At 33.3% G+C, this 16,318-nt stretch overlaps 1 protein-coding gene across 1 annotated transcript in view; it reads right to left on the bottom strand.

Moving 5' to 3' along the window:
• LOC108362096 (5-hydroxytryptamine receptor 2B-like) overlaps positions 1 to 16,085 on the bottom strand; it is a 40,194-nt gene extending 24,109 nt beyond the window's left edge. The window contains exons 1-3 of the mRNA XM_017614950.1: positions 15,428 to 16,085; positions 2,055 to 2,188; positions 1,519 to 1,628 (exon numbers count right to left, since the gene is read on the bottom strand). Coding sequence (XP_017470439.1) covers positions 1,519 to 1,628; positions 2,055 to 2,188; positions 15,428 to 15,944 — 761 coding nt within the window. The 5' untranslated portion in view covers positions 15,945 to 16,085. The remainder of the gene's footprint in view (positions 1 to 1,518; positions 1,629 to 2,054; positions 2,189 to 15,427) is intronic.
• Positions 16,086 to 16,318: the final 233 nt, after the last annotated feature.

Here is a 16,318-nt window from a genome sequence, read left to right on the forward strand (position 1 = left end):
ATTTTTCATATTAAGTGCACAAATAAATGTGGAGAGATGGAGATACATAAATTTAATTAATATTGCTAAAATATCATTATTATTTAGGTATGAAAAGTGGATTTTCCGTTTGACCTTAGCTTTAATTTTGTTAGATATTATCCACAAATTTAATACGAATACACCAAATCGCTACAAATTTGAATAGCGAATAGAAAGATATATGATTGAACTCTTTGGCTTCCATAGCCTCTCAGAAATTAATAAAATAATAAAGAAATAAATCCGTAAATTAAAAACAAATGAACGGACAACAAAACAAATAATTTACCGCAGTGTTTAAATATTGATGACCAACTGTTATAAATTTCTAGCCAATTCCTAGTAAATATTTGCATTATTATTTCGAAATATTTTACAATGGGCTAATTCCATAGTAATCGTAACCAGATGCGATTATTTATACTAATTTTATTAACTCAAGCCTTATACGTATATCAGCAATTAAAAAAGTAAATAAGTAGTACCGCTACTTAAAACTCTCTTTAGGATTCGTATTAGTATGAACTACGTCCCGCGGGAGTTGGATACAAGTAGTGCTTATTCCAAAGCCTGGTAGGGGAAGACAAGAAATGGTTTGTAGAGCACTTAATCTATGGCGTATTAGGGCGCAACTTAGTAGGGTGGCAAGCCTTAAGCGGATAACACAATATTAGTAGATTAATTAGCATACAAAGAGCGGCATGTACGGGGATAATTGAGGCACTGAAATTCTGCCCTTCAGAACCACTGAATTTTTCTTAAATATCAATATGATCTCCATTGATCGTTGCCTAAAACAAATCCCGATGTACTCAGAAGCAAGACTCGAAAATTCGGGGCTGTGGAAAACAACAACATTTGGGCATAACTTAATCTTAATCCGAATTCCAATAGTTAAGAAATTCAGCCTGGATTATAGATTGGATGTAATTGGGACGCTTTCGACAGCATAAAAACATGTTGGTTCTATGTAGCGATGTCTGAATTGTGTACTTCGCGAAACTAGTATGGCTGGGTAAAACGGCAGCACGAATTGGAAAATTGGAAAGGACCTTTCCGAGCCGTTTGATACCAAATTAATTATATTTATTTTATATTAATCTTTACCTAAACTTTTTCAAAAAATTAATTCTGGAAATTTGCAAGGACAATTTTAAAAGGACTCTGAATAAGTATTTCGTCCTTATACACCAAAAAATTTCATACATAAAAGTGACGCTCTGGGAATTTGTTAAACAGTATTTCAGGAGAAAGTTGCTATTAATGTTTTAAGGAGTTTTCATTGCGGGCAAAAATTCGTCGTATAATGCTGTTTTTATTTTTTCGTTTTTACCACCATAAAAAATCTAAAACGGGGAGCCTGCAAAACAGCACTTCGCGTGGAAATGACCAATAAGTATTTATTTTCAAGATTCTCATCAGAGAATAAATTTTTCATTGCATACTGTTATCCTTTAAGACAAATTTATGTAAACAAAAATTGACAAAACAACTCACCTGTCAGCTGCTATCGCCACCAGATGCAATATGGACGCCGTACAGCAGAGCACATCGCACGATGTCCAAATGTCGCACAGCTCCGGGCCAAGTATCCAACCCTCGCTTATCTATGTGAAAAGAAAAATTGCAAACATTAATACAAAATTAAACAAAAAAAAAATAACGCACATTTCCCGTTTATATCAAAATGCAAAGTGGCAAACTTAGCCTCTATCGCCGCGGGAAGGGGGCGGTGCATAGCAAAACGAATTGTTTTGTAAGCATTTGTTACATTTTTTATTTGAAAATGTTTTAAACTACGAACCAAAAAAACAGAATTCCGCATGAATTACCTATCTCGCTCATGCAACAAATTAGTTGACAATAAAGTGCATACTGTAATATTTTTTATTCAAAACTTTTCCGTTTTTTACTACGAGTATGCGTTTTTTTTTTTAAAACTTGTTTGCTTTTGATTTATTTTTTTTTTTCTTTTTGTTTTTTTGCTAGTTACTAGGTGATAACAATTAATGGGAACTTTTCGCCACACTTACCTCGTAAACCGCGCCGAGCGGCATCACCAGACACGCCACCAATAAATCAGCCAGCGCCAGCGATACCACCAAATAATTAGCCACATTCTGTAGGTTTCGCTCGAGTATAATTGCCGCAATTACAAAAACGTTGCCTGTTGCAGGAGTTTTATTTCGTTCATTTTTTGTTTGTTCGTTTGGTTTTGCAGTTGACGTTGTCAACCAATGTGCGTGCCAAAAGTTTATCATTTGCATTTAATTTTATTTTTTTGTTAGCATAATTTTGAATTTGTTTTATTTGTTGCATGTTTTTTATTTAGGTAGGCAAAAAAGGAAACATTTTTTTTTTTTTTTTTTTTTTTTTTTTGTTTAAGTTGGATTAACGTAGCGTGGAAAAAGGTATTGTATAACATTTTTATGCATTTTAATTGTGTTTGTGGGAATTTTCGCAGCAGTTAGAGCAGCGAAAGTGACGTTATGGGTTTTTGTGCGAGAGTTTATTTAATTTGGTTTTTTATTGCAGTTATTTGTGTTGCAACAATGCAATATTGTTAAATTATCCGTAGCATTTAAATGAGATAAGAATAATATGAGAGGAATATTAGTTTAGCTATTAATATATATCTACATATGTGACATAAAAATGTGAGTTTTATGAAAAATTTTAAATATCGATACAAAGTTAGGGGTATATATGTAAGTATTCAAATACTTTTATTTTGAAGCTTATTTTATACAGGTTTTTTAATATTATTTATGGGCGAGAAAAATTTTTGGGATTAGTTAGGGGCTAGCTCAGAACCAGCTCGGAGATAGTTCGGGCTCAGGCGAGAACTTTCTCGGGACCAGCTTGGGAGTATGTCGGGAAGAATCTAAAGACATACAAAATTTTTTCTTACTCATAATTATTATGAAAAGACTTCTAATATAAATTCCAAAATGAAATTCCTTGAAGACTTAAAAAATATATCCCACTGATAACACTGCACTCCGTATCTGTTTATGTATACCGGTTTTCTACAAGATCAAGATAATTTCCTTTTTATGAAACGTAAAATTCAAATTTTAATATGAAATGAAATTAAAAAAACAACAGCTTTTAAGCTGTTTAAGCTTTGGCGGGACAGTACCGATTTTTAGAAACTTGTCCGGCCGAATATTTTTTAAAAGTCGGGACGTGCAAGTGTTCCGCTTTTTCATATTTGTACCGATTAGGTACCGATTTTCAGTGTTTTATTTATTAATTTAACAAGAATCTTCCTGTACTCTGGCTCAAAAAAAAAAAAATGTTTCATACAAACGTGTTAGCACTTTCGTTATCACAAAGAACATATAATATAGGGGAGCCACAAACATAGCCATCATCCTTATTTTCTATGGGCTTTTGGTTATGTTTTATTCTGTCAAACTGGTACCCCCGCTATATTGCTGTCATCATTCTTATCAACAATTTTTTTGAGGTTTTTATAAATTGTTGTTAAGTTTTTTTTTTAATGAAACGATTCTAACTTAAATTTTGTGAAATTATAAGAAAATATAAGATGTTGATCCAATGATGAAAATTGAAATGGCATTTCTTTGCAATTCCCCTTTTGATTATTTAATGTTTATTATTTTTTTATGAAAGTGGAGCTCGTTATATACCAAAAACCATTTAAATCAATAAAAAAAAGTTTTATCAAAATTAGGAGCTTTTTAAATATATTTTTATAAACTTTCTGAGTACGCAGTTTTGTAGCCTATTCAATTCTAGTAAAACAAAGTGCAAATTTGGTAAATTTTTTTGTGGAAGGTGTTGGCCATTTGCACTATACAAAAAATTTTCGAACATACTTTGAAGGGAAGGAAATGCGCGAACAAAAAATTGCCACAAATCAACGGTAACTCCAAGCTACTTCGAGCTTGCGCTTTGTTAAACTAAAGCAGAGTTTGCATTATTCAACTTTGCGTTCAACAATTGCGTTCAACTCAACGCAGGGTTGCAAGAAAAAAAAAGTTGAATGGCTAAATGTTGGCTGGCGACCAACTTTATTGAAAGCGATTAGTTGAAAGGCCATTCAACCAAAAGTTGAATGCAAAGTTGAACAATGCAAACACCTTTTTATGGCGAATATTTTGATATTTTTTCATATTTTGATATTTTTAGCCATTCAACTTTTTTTTCGTGCAACCCTGCGCTGAGTTGAACGCAAATGTTGAATGCAAAGTTGAACAGGGCAAACACACTTTAAGATTTGATTAAACATTTTAAAATTTTGATCAATATTTGTCAAAATTCATCGCATTTTTGTAAATGTTCTACAAAGTTTGAAATCTTCCTTTATAGGTTTTTCAGTTATTAGTAAGCTATATTTTCAAAAAAAAGTCATACACAGGAAAATGAACAGATCCAGAAAAATTGTGTACAGATCCGCAATGTACGACCCAAGATTAAATCATGATATAATTAATAATCTGGGTCTCTTATAAAACCATACCGAAATTTACGGTATTACATGCCCTCAGAAGCTCCTTTGATGAATAATACGCGTTAAAGAAAAACGCATGTGTCTTTAGCACACTTTATCGCATCCTCTTTGTCGTATTTTTCAATTATTTATTCAATTAAAATTGGTCTCACCGAACCAAATATGCCCTACAAATATGAATGACGTTTTTTCCTTTTTCTGAAAAAGCTCTTTTGTGAACCTACGGTGCTGTATGCATAAATATTTCACGAAAATGATTTCAAGATAAATATTGATACACGCGGATTCTGTGATTCTGTGCATATGCCACTTTTTTATTATTTATCAGGAATTGGAATTCCAGCACAGCAATCAAATGCTCTTTTCTTGATAAACTATCAAGATTGAAAATGCTATTGACGAGCGTTTACAAATTAAAATTTCACATGAAACTTATAAATTTTGTATTTACAATTTTTTTTTTTGAACCTGCGACACACAAAATTTATAGCCGACATCTCTACCTACTCGGCTACGGAAGTCTAGAGCTTTTTTGCCTTTAAATTCATATTTTTCATTTTATTATTTTCATTATTTTTTTTTAAGAGCTTGATAACTTTTTTTTTAAAAAAAACGCATAAAATTTGCAAAATCTCTTCGGTTCTTTATTTGAAACGTTAGATTGGTCCATGACATTTACTTTTTGAAGATAATTTCATTTAAATGTTGACCGCGGCTGCGTCTTAGGTGGTCCATTCGGAAAGTCCAATTTTGGGCAACTTTTTCGAGCATTTCGGCCGGAATAGCCCGAATTTCTTCGGAAATGTTGTCTTCCAAAGCTGGAATAGTTGCTGGCTTNTCAAAGCATACTGAGCATCTTTCTCTTTGACACCATGTCTGAAATCCCACGTGATCTGTCAAATACTAATGCATGAAAATCCTAACCTCAAAAAAATCACCCGTTATGACAATGGGAATCATGGAAATCGTGGAGCATTTTATTTTATAAATATTGACATAGAATGCAAAGGCAGCTTTTACTTGATACTTGGTACTTAGCAAAAACATACGTAAGATTAATTTTGCATTAATTCAATTCAACCGCCTCCTGGAAAGCTATTCACTTAAAATCTTAAAATAGGAAAACGAACTAAATCGGTCCAGCCAATCTGAAGTGTTAATGTGACAAGGAGACTACTTTGTAAGTAGGTGTCATATTAAATACCCGGCCCACACTCTATTTCAAACACTTATTTATTGTCTCCTACTCAAATATCGTTTTTACCTGCCTTGGCAACAAAAAAAACAAAGAAATATATTTGAAAGAAAAAATACACAAAAAGTAATAACATTGCATTCATAAGCAGAATTTCGACGTAAAGAAAAATCGCATTAAAATTCAATTTTCTCAATTCAACAAATTTAGTGATGCTATGAGTACAAACATTGATATATGTATGTACATAGTTTACAAGCATGTACATATACACATGTAGGTACCTAACTATATACTATTCGAAATATGAATTTTATCATTGCTTCTGAATATTATGAGCGCCAAAAGCAGCGCACACATTTTTGGGTATTTTTTTCGTTTCCATCGCTACTCGCACTTAACCTTATGCCAGGGTCAGTAAACACTTTTTATATGAAAAAGCCTTGAACTTTGCCATGGTTGCCGGCTAAGGAAATTGATTGTGAATGTCATTGCTGTGAGTAAGTATGTATGCACATATATTTGTATGTATGTATGTATATTCACTTTAAGCTTAAGAGTGAAATAATATAAATAAGTAAAAAAAAGTGTTGACAAAAATTGTGAGAGCAGTGCTGTGCGCATCCAACAGTAAATGCAAATGCAAATGTGGCAATGAATACTCATTCTTCTTACCATACAAAGCCAGTTTATACACTCTTAGTGCAACTAAATTCACCACTTACACTTACACCCCCTGATTTTACATTTTTTTTGTATGCTCTTCTCATTGTGCATCGCATATTTATTTACTTGCATGCGAGTATGTGAGCAAGTGTAAATCAACGACAAATAGTTTGTTTGTCAATGTTTATGCACTCAAAGTATACCTTGGTGCACTTAATGACTTTTCGTTCAACTCAAGTCAACACCATGCAACAACATCATGCAGTCTCAGTAATACGACTATGTCAAATGCCACATTCCGCATACCACATGCCACACGCCACCATTGCAAGTGTGCACATGTGTACATAAACGATCCCAAATGTGTATTTATTGCAGCCTGCAGCTAGTGTTATTGTCAGGACAACACACACACACACACACACACACACACACATATATACACACATGTGAAATATGAAAAGCATTTGCTGTCAACGCCTTTTCACTTGCTCGCATAAACACATACACCTAAACTTATACACATACATACATCTGTAGATATATGAGCGTATATATACAGGTAAGTGCTACAGAGAAAACAAAACACAAAACCTTAAAGTTTATATGCAAATGACACTTTTGTATGCACCACGCTTTCACATACACACACACCTACCTACACATCGCTTGCTCGTAAATGACTGTGTAATTGAGTATTGGTCTGACGCTGAGCAAACTTTCGTTTTCATTTAGTTGATGGAAGCTTAACCTTGCTAACGACAAATTTGTAAGCATACATATGTACATTACACTGCATCACCAAAAACAGTTGCGATTTTTGCGCCCGGATTACAAAATCTGTTATATTTGTGGACGTCCACCAAAATATTTCGGCAAAATATTAAGATTTACGTGAGCTGGACGGATTTGAAAATACCTTCAAAAATGAATAAAAATAGTTTCTTAAAGAACTTATAAAAAAATCCCCTAATATGTATGACAAAACGGATTCAAAGGAATCTTAGTAATGAGATTTTTGGTGTTGTTTTTCAAAAGATTGATTTACGAAGAACATGAATAACTGGGCCAAAACTATTCTTATTCAGATTTTTGGGGTCTCAGTAGAAAGCCATTTTCCCACTTTTTTATTTCTGTGCAAAAAACAAAATCATTCACGTCCCAAAATTTTTTTTCAAATACCAACAGATCCTAATTCACTTGGAATGAAGATCGTTCATCCTACATTTCTCTCTCATCCTCTGAATGAGATTATTAGCAATGAAATGAAAAGGGTGAGAAAATACCTTTCCAATGATACCTTACATGTCTAAATTGGAATAGCCTAGGTACAGTTTTTCAAATTTTTCTTATACCAATCTTTGAAAAAAATTAAAAAAACAGCATCGAAGATCTCATTATTACGATTCCGTTGACAATTTTTTTATTTTTTTTTTTAAATATTTTAATGCAGATTTTTTTTTAGCTTTTTTGTCACTTGAGGGGATTTAAGAAAAAAATCTATTTTGATTCACAAAAAACTCCATTTTTGGAGCTATTTTTAAATCGGTGCAGCTCACGTAAATCTTAGTATTTTTCCGAAATATTTTGGTGCAAGTCTTAAAGTATAATAGATTCTACAATTCCAATGGAAACACAGTACCGATTTTTTTTTTGTATGGGGAGTGATGCAGTCTAATGTACATAAATATGTACATATATCTACAGGGTGCGTCTTGAAGAATGACCGATCGGATATCATTCGAAAGGTATTTTGATGTTGAAGCGAAAAAAATAAAAAAAAATTGTTCAAAAATTACAATTAAATATAAAAATACCAAAACGTGTATAGTATATATCGACGCCTCCAAAACATAATATGCATAGTCTGACTAAGATTAAGTTTGGAGGCATCAATATGAGTACGTAAATTTCTCCTAAATGTTCACTATACTTTTATATTGATACTGAATTAAAAAAACGGGCTAAGCACCGATTTTCGGAGAACATTAGCCGGGCAATTCTCGCTAAGATAAATAGCTGAAAGCCTTTTATAAGGCAATTGAAAGAATAGGCAAGATAGCTTGAACGATTTTGTTTATTCTGGCACGTATGTAAGTCTTACAAAAAAAGCTCGCTTACCACCAACTTTCATGGTGGAAAGCTCATTTGATAGAAAGCATCAGCGCTGATCAAACGGACGCAATGGCCAAGTGAGAAAATCACCGGCGTGCCATTCGAGAGTTTCGAGTTCGAGTCCCAGGGGAGCAGATTTTTTCGTCTTTTTTAATTAAATTTGTTTTCTTTTTTGTATATAATTTTATTTTAGTTTTTAGATTTTACTGTTAAAAAAATATATAATTTTTCATTTACTTTTTTTAATTACAAATAGCATTTAGAAACTTATATTTTTTCTTCCTTCCTTTTTATTTACTTTTTTTTTAATGTTATTTTTTATTAAATGTAGCTTGTTGTTTTAAAAACATCTTATTTTTAGTTTCATTTAATATTTTGGAACTTATTTTCTATAAACTTTTTGAAATTTTCAAAATTTAATGTTCTTTAATTTTTTAATTTCATTAAATTTTTAGGAAGTTATTTGGTTTTGTTTTAGTTTTTAATGATATTTTTTATTTTAATTTTTAGAATTTATTGTTTTAAAAGAAACATTTTATTTTAAATTTCATTAAATTTTTAGAAAAACTTCTTTTATTTTTTTTTGGATTTTATTGCTTTAAAAACTGTGTAATTTTTTAATTCAATCTAATTTTAAGCAACTTAGTTAAATTTTCTTATCTTTATATGTTTTTTGTCCCTTTTAGATTTAAGTGTTTAAAAAAAAAACTAGTTTTGTTTTCTGATTGAAAATTATTTGTTTATCTATTCCCTACTCTTCAATTAACCCTGTATGTACTTGTGCAAATAATTCTGTACATATTTACATACATAGTTTTGAGAAAGCCTTTGCTTGATACAAAATATTTTAAGTTGCTATTTCACTTGGTTGATAAACCTTACATTGCCCACATCATAGGTATTCATGTATATTTATATGTATGTACATATATACCGTATATGAATACCTACGTACCTATACATATGTATGTATGATGTTTTCCAAGCAGTCTCTTAAAAAACTATATTGTTGCTAAATTTACTGCTATTCTTCTTCTATGTTGCGTTCTTAACCTTTTGTTACGTTTTCCTTTTTCATATACCCAATGGCTTTGTTTTAGATTTTTACTGTTCTTTCTTTTTGTATCCTGTTGTATAAAAATTTACGAGCTACGGTTAAGAAAGTTATATGTACGTTTGAGTGCAGGCAATTATTATTAAAGGACATTCAACGTATTTCTCGGATATGAACTGTAAATCTTACTTTAGTACATGCAGAGGTAAAAGCAAATTCTTTGAAAAAAGTACGAACAGCCAGATTTAGACGCAAATCATAAAAGTCAAGAAACAAATTTAAAAGTTTTGAATTTTGTGCATTTGTTATCGGAAAAGTCAGATGTGAGAGTAAGTTTGGTACTTAAAGAGTTACTTTACAGTTCAAAACAAAGTTCACTCAACCTTGCATTCATCATACGCCCCGGTGTACTAACCCACATATGGAAATTAAGGTGGGGGTAAAATGCTATGTTATAATCGATCGATTTGAGTGGAAAAAAGTAAAATCTTTAAGTAAAGATTCTGTTGAATTATGGTACTCACAGTACGCTATCTAGGCGGCATAAAATTGTAGGTCTCTATATTAAGGTTATAAGATCATTACGCACACCATAAAGTGGAGGAGAAGCTCGGCCAAACACAAAAGCGTAAGCGCAAAATTATCATTATTTGTAAAAAACAAAAAAAAATAGAATTAAAAGTCACCTAATTGCTTGTTTGTAAAAATATATAAGACTGGCTTACATTCGGGCGTTTCACCCAAAGTTTTTACACACCCGCTAGCTTATTTATATATTTTATATTTTACACTTGCTTACTTGTTGGACCATACAACGAAAGGTATAATTTTAATATAGCCATTCATAGTTCGCAGTTGTGCACATATACATACGCTTAAGATGGGTTATATGAATTTGGAATTGAAAGCGTTTAAAATCAAATGACTAACTATTTGGCATATCCCAACGATATTTTTCCTTAAAAGCGTAACAATACGTTAATAAAGAGAAAAGTTCGGCGACTTAGGGCCGTTATATGCATGTGATGGATAAAGCAGTAGATAGTTTTAAAAGAAATATAAATTTAATAGGCCCTCGAGAAAACGGCTCTTAAAGTTTCTATTTCGATCAAACTAAATACTGATGTTCGTAGGTAACTCATACGCCATGGAATGCGAGTAACTGAAGCACATATATATGTATATTTCTTTGAAATTTGGTTGTATATTCATGCAATACAAAAATGCGCGGCTCCTTCGTATTTAAAAAATACAAATATGTTCATGTAAAAATTACAAATATGTAGGTACATTAGGGTGGGTAAATTTTTTTGACTATGCGCATATAGTAGGATTCTAAGTGTAATTCTGAGCAATTTTGCTGAAAAAACTATGGGTCTAAAATCAATTTGGAGTTTACCAAATCGCGAAAATAGGTTTTGTCGAAAAAATCGTTCCATACAAATTGACCCGCCCTAATGTACATGCATATTTAAACCATCACATCCAGAATGTGCTGGTAATATAGGATTTGACCAAAATCAATAACTGCGAATTTCGAATGAAAACATTTTGCTATGTATTTATGTGTAAAGAAGTGTGTATAATACATACATAAATACCTATGAATGTACCATAAAAAGATTCTAGTGCCGGTAAAGTGATATTGTATTTGTGCTTTTGTTTTAGAAAAACTACCAAGGGCAGTGAAAGAGCTAGTCAAAATGTATACTACTTTCTTAGAAAATGTACATATTTAAATAAAACGCAATAAACTCATCGATGCATTTTATTATAGTTTAAAATAGTTTATGCGTCTTTTATTTTATACTTGTACGTAAATATGTAACAAAGCTCATGACCTTCTAGGGTTGAATTAATCCATGATAGTTACAGTGACCAGATTTCTGTGGACAAAAAGCGGGACATTTCTAAAGCATTGAATCCGAAAATACAATTTTGTTTTTATCACAGTTGTATTTGAAATAAAGCGAAGAGAAAAAACTATAGAAATTATCGCAAGAATGTACATATATAGGGTGGGCGAAATAAGACCTACCATTTTCACGCAGCAGGCCCATAGGTTGCCTGTGGTAGGTCTTATTTGGCCCACCCTGTACAATATATTTTAAGCTTATATTTTTCATATCCATGAATTTTTTGAGGAAATTAATATTATTTTTTATAATTGCATTAAATTTCAACTAGAGTAGTACCAGTGGTTGTGCGAAGTTATGCGAAGTATGCATGATGAGACCTTAATATAGCGAGAGTAGCAGTTTGACAGCGTTCCCACGGCAGTCGGGTCTACGTAACCGGAATAATCCAAATTTATGTATGTACATTAGGGCGGAGTAATTTAATTTCAAAAAAAATTTATGTCATATTCAAAATATTTTGTTTTTCAATAAAATTTTGTGCGTTCTTCACATTTAAGAAACTACTTCACAAAACCGAGAATAGAGAAAATTACATATGTATGCATTTAATTTTTTGATACAATGTAAAATAAATTTCGACCAAAATAGTTAAAATATACTACGAAATGTTTGGTCTGTAGTTTGTTCGCCATTTTTGCTTCAAATTAATTCTAAAATGTGAATTTGCTATACACTTTCTTCGAAACTCTTTGAGCAATTTGTATGCCGTTAGAACAAAAATAAAAATATTGACAAAAGAAGACAAATTAAATTAGAAAAGAAAACCGTAAAAATCGGGCTTAGTCGGTACAAATATGAAAAATCGGGACACTTATACGTCCAGGGTACTGTCCCTCCAAAATCGGTACGAATGGTCACCGTAATGATAGCACAAAGAGATTTCAAAAGCAAAACAATGTTGTTTGCATACTGGCACATAAATATAAAAAATATGGTTTAAACGACATGGCCCTTTACCCCATATGTGAACGCTTTTTATCTACAAGACTAGCACTTCCATGGGCTTTTTGTTTCATATATAGAAAAAAATCAGTACTATACCGCGAAGTAGTCCTGCTCACAGAAACGGCAGGCGCTCGTGCCTAAAATTCTCGTTGTACTGACATGGTAACGTGGGCAACAATGTCCGTTGAATTACTCAGGGAGAGTTTGAGGGACCTGGCTGCCTTAATTTAGGATTATCCTTGCAGCTTCCTGAGATGGACAGGGCACACGACTAAGTCCTTGTGTATACTTTGGTCCGCCCACAAAAGACCTTGGGAACATGAATAAATTTGCCGTGCGGTTCGCCGGTTGATTGGCATAATGGTTCTCATGCCTTGTCACCCAGTCTAGAAATATTAAAATTCCCAGTTGCTAGAACGTTAAGGGTACTTTACAGGGTTGAAAAATGGAAATTTGAGATTGTACCTAATATCACAAAATAAATGTACCTAAATGAGACAGATTGTACTTAAAAAAGTTACATCATTCATTTGTAGTTTTGTTTTTAATAAATGTTTTTTAAAACATGTATACAAAAGATGGATGTTTTTTTTTTACTGAGCCTATATCTATTGACTACATATAATCTAATGGGAATCGGAGAAGCGTTGTTTTTGTCTAATTTTGGCTACTGAAAAATATTGGCGAAAAAGACAAAAAACACACTTTGCGAAGTATACTTCTTTATCCAGCTTTTTATAAAACAACAGGAAAAGTCTGCTTATTTATCCGATTCCTTTCGATAGGTGCAGCAAGTTTAGAGAAAATAATCAGGAATTGCAGGAAGTAACTTCGAAAGCATTTTAAATATATTTCCAAAAATCAAAAAGCGAATATGGGTCAAATAGCTATAGTTCTCATCTAAAGAAAATATGAAATTTGAAGACATCCTTGACACTGAACTGTATGTGTGAATTAAGGCTGCTTTTCGTTATGTCATATTTTGACAACAAAATTTGTCGCCATATTTTGACACAACTTTCTTTAATTTATCCCTACCTTTATCGATGATATTATGGGCCAAAAACTTACAAATAGCCGCTTTAGCAGCGGATGTACACGCATGAAGGCCTATTCTGATCTAAATCAATCAAAAGACCATCTTTTAGTCCCATTTGACAATATGTTTTCACTCATTTGACCGCAAATGCCATTGAATTTGACTTAGTGAAAATAAGCGTTAAAATTAATAGAAAAAAATACGAATTTGAGGATAGCTAAGCAAAGTGTCAGTTTTTCGTAGTGGCTGCTCTAAATGCAATGTAAAATGTTTAAGATAATACATAATATGACTTTTTTAATTTCTTCCTTTTGACCACTTTTCTTTAAAATTGTTTATTCTTCAAAATGAAAGCAAAGTAAATATACCTCCACGGTAAAGGAAAAAGAAAAAAAAAACTAAAAATGTATCTGGTCAAAAGATGATTGTACCTAAAATCTAGTGTCTGTACCTAATGTACCTTTAAGTCATCAAACGTCGGAAAAAGGTACAATTGTGCCTACTTTTTCATCCCTGGTACTTTACCAGTTTTGATATTATTCTCAGGGACTTCAGCCTTAGCCAAGCAGCCCGATTGCCAGTCTTAAGGAAATTTTTTTATAAACTCTGCTTCTTCTGAGACAGTGGTGGTAAAGCTGGCCATTAGGTTAGGTTATTCAGTTCCTTTAGACCTTGAAGGTCCAATGTGACTATTCTGCATAGAACCATTTTGAAGCTCTTGTTGAGCGCAGAATTGCTTTTTTTTTCTACGCCGGATAGTTACGCAAGAGAGTTGAAAAAGTTCCTGCCTAGGAAGACCGCTCTACTCTTAGCTAAAGCTGGGCAGCAACAGAAGAAGTGGTAATTTATTTCTTAGTCTTGAAGCAAGCCTGCCAAATAGCCAATGACTGGTTACACAATTTATGAACATAGAAATGTCCTCCCTTTATAGGCTAAGCAGTTCTTCGGTGTTTCTCATATAAATTTGTGACCATAGAAGACTAGTTGCTGTACAAGTGCCTTCGTCTAAGCATGATCTTTTGGGCTCTTGAATAATGTTATTTCTTATTCTTGATCTTACCTCTCTTTTCACTCAGTGGATGATTGGTACCTTTCCTGGCTAAACAGCTCATCGGCTATGCAATTTCTTGCAATATCTCTATGACCCGGGACCCATATGAGGGTGACCTTGGAGACGGTGCTAATATTATTTAGGGCTGCTAGGCTTTCCTGACTATCCGAGAAGATATTAATCATAGCCTTTGTTACGGAATGTACATTAAAGTAATCAGCCACCTCTTTTATAGCCAGAATTTTTGTCTAATAAACCCTGCAGTGGTTCGGAATTCGAACGGAAAATTTCTAATTCTTTAGAAAAAACTCGGAAGCCAACCCTGTTGTCCAGCTTAGATTCATCCGTGTAAAAATTTATTTCTAACATTCTCCATGGTTTTGGTGTTTGCCACTCTCTTCTTGACGGTATGTTCGTCTTGAAGCGCTTGGGTTTAGTGGCGAAGTAGCCGATTTTTTGGTTATAACTAGTGTGAGGTATAGAAGCGTGGCCTCCTCCATGACTTTTAGGAGAAATAAGCAGACGCTAATTGGTCCGTAAGTTGAAAGCAATTGTACAGGGTTTTCCGCCTTCGATAAAAATTCGGTCTCAGCTTCTGTCCATATACTGTGAATGTCACATAGTACGAGCGACGCTGTATAAAATTTAGAGAGGTCTGTTTGATTGCTGCCTTGTTGCAGTAGACTAGGTTGGACCTCACCTGATCCGCCAAATTTTTAAGGGCTAAAGGTGGATAGGGCCCATGGTACATAAATATCCTTAAGCTCTACAGATACAAGTACTTAACTACCTTATGAACAAATTCCTTTGTTGCTCTTCTTTTTAAATATATCTCATAATATATGTACTATATCATCGTAAATAATTTTCACCACAACATAAACATGCAACAACACATACTAACATAATTAACTCAAACTTTTACTCGCTGTACACACTCACCTATTATGGTTATGAATATGAGCAAGCCCAGCACAATGGACATGACAATCATTTTCACCAACGCGACCGTCGGATCCTTTGTGCCGCCATCGCCGCCGCCACCAATGATGTCGTCCAATTGCTGATCATCAAACTCATTATGTTCACCTATAAGAACATCGATAATATTGCTGCTCCCATTTGGGCCAACGCCAGTGCTGTTGAATATAATGAAACCACTGTTATTGCTACTCTCATCACCGACACCCAGCAAGATGTTGTTGTTGCTGCTGCTGCTGCTAATGTTGCCGCTCGTGCCATTCAATACAATTTGATATGCGCTCGTTTCGTTTACGTCGAACAACATCGATGTAGCATTACTATACGCTGTGTTGTATGTATTATAGGTTGGTAGGAGCGGTACATTCAAGTCGGTGGCGCCACCATGCATCAAAGGCATGTCAACATCCAGGTCAGTGTAAAAGTTTTGCGTTGTACTCCAAGTGGCGATTGACGGTGAAATTATATCACTCAACATATTGTTGTAAATCTCTAGCGTAGCCGGAGAGGTAGTATTGGTGCTCTTGATGATGTCTGATGGTATCGATTGAATTCGGAGTAGACTTTTTTTTGCTTGTATTTGAATTTTAGTAGTAGGAGAAATGGTGTTTTACTGGTATTGCTATTGATGTTCTTGTGTATTTTTGGTATTTTTAGTCGTATCTATTTAGTAATATATGTAAGTAGTTGGTGTTGTTGGTCTTGCTGTCTGTTTCCTCAGCTTCTTATTTTATGTGCCAGTTTATTGATATCGAATATTTTTCGTCCCTTGGCTCTTGTTTGCGCCGACGACGACAAGCTTTGCCGTTGGGTGGTTTTCAATGGACAGCATCTGTAATGGATAACAAGGGA

Source organism: Rhagoletis zephyria, unplaced genomic scaffold (genome assembly GCF_001687245.7).
Source record: "Rhagoletis zephyria isolate East Lansing unplaced genomic scaffold, Rhagoletis_zephyria_1.1 Rzeph_scaffold_00930, whole genome shotgun sequence".
NCBI classification, from domain to species: Eukaryota; Metazoa; Arthropoda; class Insecta; order Diptera; family Tephritidae; genus Rhagoletis; species Rhagoletis zephyria.